The sequence below is a fragment of the Triticum dicoccoides genome, chromosome 3A, assembly GCF_002162155.2.
Source record: "Triticum dicoccoides isolate Atlit2015 ecotype Zavitan chromosome 3A, WEW_v2.0, whole genome shotgun sequence".
Lineage (NCBI taxonomy): Eukaryota > Viridiplantae > Streptophyta > Magnoliopsida > Poales > Poaceae > Triticum > Triticum dicoccoides.
In genome coordinates, this window is record NC_041384.1 from 638,433,784 (window position 1) to 638,435,898 (window position 2,115).

The 2,115-nt window shown below is 54.6% G+C and overlaps 1 protein-coding gene across 1 annotated transcript; it reads right to left on the reverse strand.

The window, feature by feature from the left end:
• Positions 1–924: 924 nt before the first annotated feature.
• Positions 925–1,826, reverse strand: LOC119272422 (BAG family molecular chaperone regulator 4-like). The gene has a single exon (XM_037553913.1). The coding sequence runs from the start codon at positions 1,673–1,675 to the stop codon at positions 1,187–1,189; it is 489 nt and encodes a 162-aa protein (XP_037409810.1). The 5' UTR covers positions 1,676–1,826; the 3' UTR covers positions 925–1,186.
• Positions 1,827–2,115: the final 289 nt, after the last annotated feature.

The following is a 2,115-nucleotide window of genomic DNA, read 5'->3' on the forward strand; positions in this document are numbered from 1 at the left end:
CGGATAGATTACATAGAAAAATGTCACCCAATCGGACCCCAAAACCTAGTCCATACGTATAGACAGTCCAACGCTCATCAAACTCAATCCACATCCATCATGTCAGATCCATACCGAATCCTTTCAAGTTGCCAAATCAACCGCTGTCTCCTGCGCGCAAGTCCTCCATTTGCCACATCCGCGTCATCGTCGTCATCCCCCGTCCTTGCTCTGCGTCCGTACCACCCTCCCCATCCTCCATCCTAGCCACCAGCGTCGACTCCACCGTCTGCCCGCCAACATGGACTTTGAGTGGGCGGATTTTTTGGGTGTTTCGACCGTTGAGGTGGCCAACATAGAGAGCATCGTCCACAAGAACCAGTGTGTTTGGCTGTGCGGGCACGAGCATGCTGAGAAGAGGTTGCGGTGAACGAGGAGTTTGTCGTATCTGCCCCAACATCATCTACCACACCCACGCCCATGCTAAGAAACTCCGTCTGTAGACATGCCCAACAACCGTTCAAGGATATTCCTCAACTAAATTCGCATATTTCTTTTCTCCATATGCATTTATCGGGCCAATTTAGGATGGTAGTTATCGACTTGGAGTTTGTTGCATCCGCTCTGGCGTCACCCACCAAGCCCACGCCTTACAACATTCTGGCTTCACAATGTATTATGAAAGGCTCCCGAAGGGGGGCTTTGGGTGTGTCGGAGTTCAACGAGGCGGGTGTCCGGACTCCCTCAAACCTTCCACAAGTTTTCGCTTTGGGGGAATTCAGACATCCGGACTGATCCGCAAAAATTTTATGCATTGAGCTAGATAGCAAAGAGTGTTCGGACAACGTTGTTCGGATGTTTAGGCGCGTTTTGATGCATGCCCGTTGGAGTGACCCTAATTTCATCATAAGCCGTAAGGATGCGCTGATAAATGTACATGCACCGTCAGAAAACTGTACAAGGAGCACAGTCACCGTCATTGTTTCCTTATACAAATTGCAAGAATAATTTACAATATGTACTGTACTGTACGAAAATGTGTTTTAACGATGCAGATGTTTTGATTTAACCGGCCGAATCCAGGCTCTGGCTCTGTGTGAAAACCAAAAAACTAAGAAAGAAAGGAAAAACGATCGATCTTCGCCCAAGCAAGAGCAGCCGGCGAGAAAGAAAGAAAAATCGATCGATCAGGAGGATGTGTGGGTTTCTATACTTGGATGAAGGAGTGGCAGGGCACCCCCATGAGCTGCGCGAGGCTGGTGGACCTCAGCTTCCTCTCGGTCACGGCAGGGTCTTCCAGGAGCAGCACCTTGTCCTTGTCCTGGACGCCGGCCATGTGCAGGTGGTCGCCGTCGTCCCTCTCCCGGCCCCGGTACAGGAGCCGCTGCTCCCTGGGCCAGAGCCCAGTGGCCAGCGACAGCAGCACCTTGAGGTCGCCGAAGGTGGCGGTGGCGTCGACGGACACGTCGTGCTGCCACCCGCCGCAGCCGGCGGATACTTTCACCAGGATGGCCGCGACGGCGTCGTCGCAGCCGTCGTCGTCGGGCTTATGCACCAGCATCCCGCCCGGGCGCACCTCCCACTCGATCCTCTCGTGCTCGGCCACCATGGCGCACATGTCCACCCCGCCGATGCCGCCCGCCGTGCTCTTGGACCGGCTCCTGAACAGCCTCCTCGGGCTCGGAATCTTCACCATCTCTGCTCCTAGCTCTCTCTGTTTCTCTCTGCCTGCCTCGCGTGTGAGCAGTGTGCGTGACGATGGATGGTCGATCACTCGATGTATAGATAGCTAGCTGCTTCTGCTCTCTGCTCTCTGGGTGTGGTGCTGTGTGAGGCTTGATGATGAGATGCTTGGGATTTTAAAGGGGACGCGGATCCTAAAAGGACGAGGACAAGGTCGGCAGTCGCGACAGGGACGAGAGCCATGCGCGGGCGCGAAAAGATACTCCTATATGGCCATATGGGTGGTGACTAGGCGAAGCTTAGCGGGAACAGATTAGCGTTAATCGAGCGTTGTTGACGCTGAGTCGACACGAGTGAGGCGACACATGTCTGCTGTTGCTGAGGCGACGAGATCGGCAGCACATGGGGAGGTGGCAACGAACGCGGTCTCCGCCCTGCAACTGCATCAATGGC

Bases quoted from the DNA above. Each gene is read 5' to 3' on its own strand.
- LOC119272422 (XM_037553913.1), bottom strand. From the start codon at position 1,675: ATGGTGAAGATTCCGAGCCCGAGGAGGCTGTTCAGGAGCCGGTCCAAG.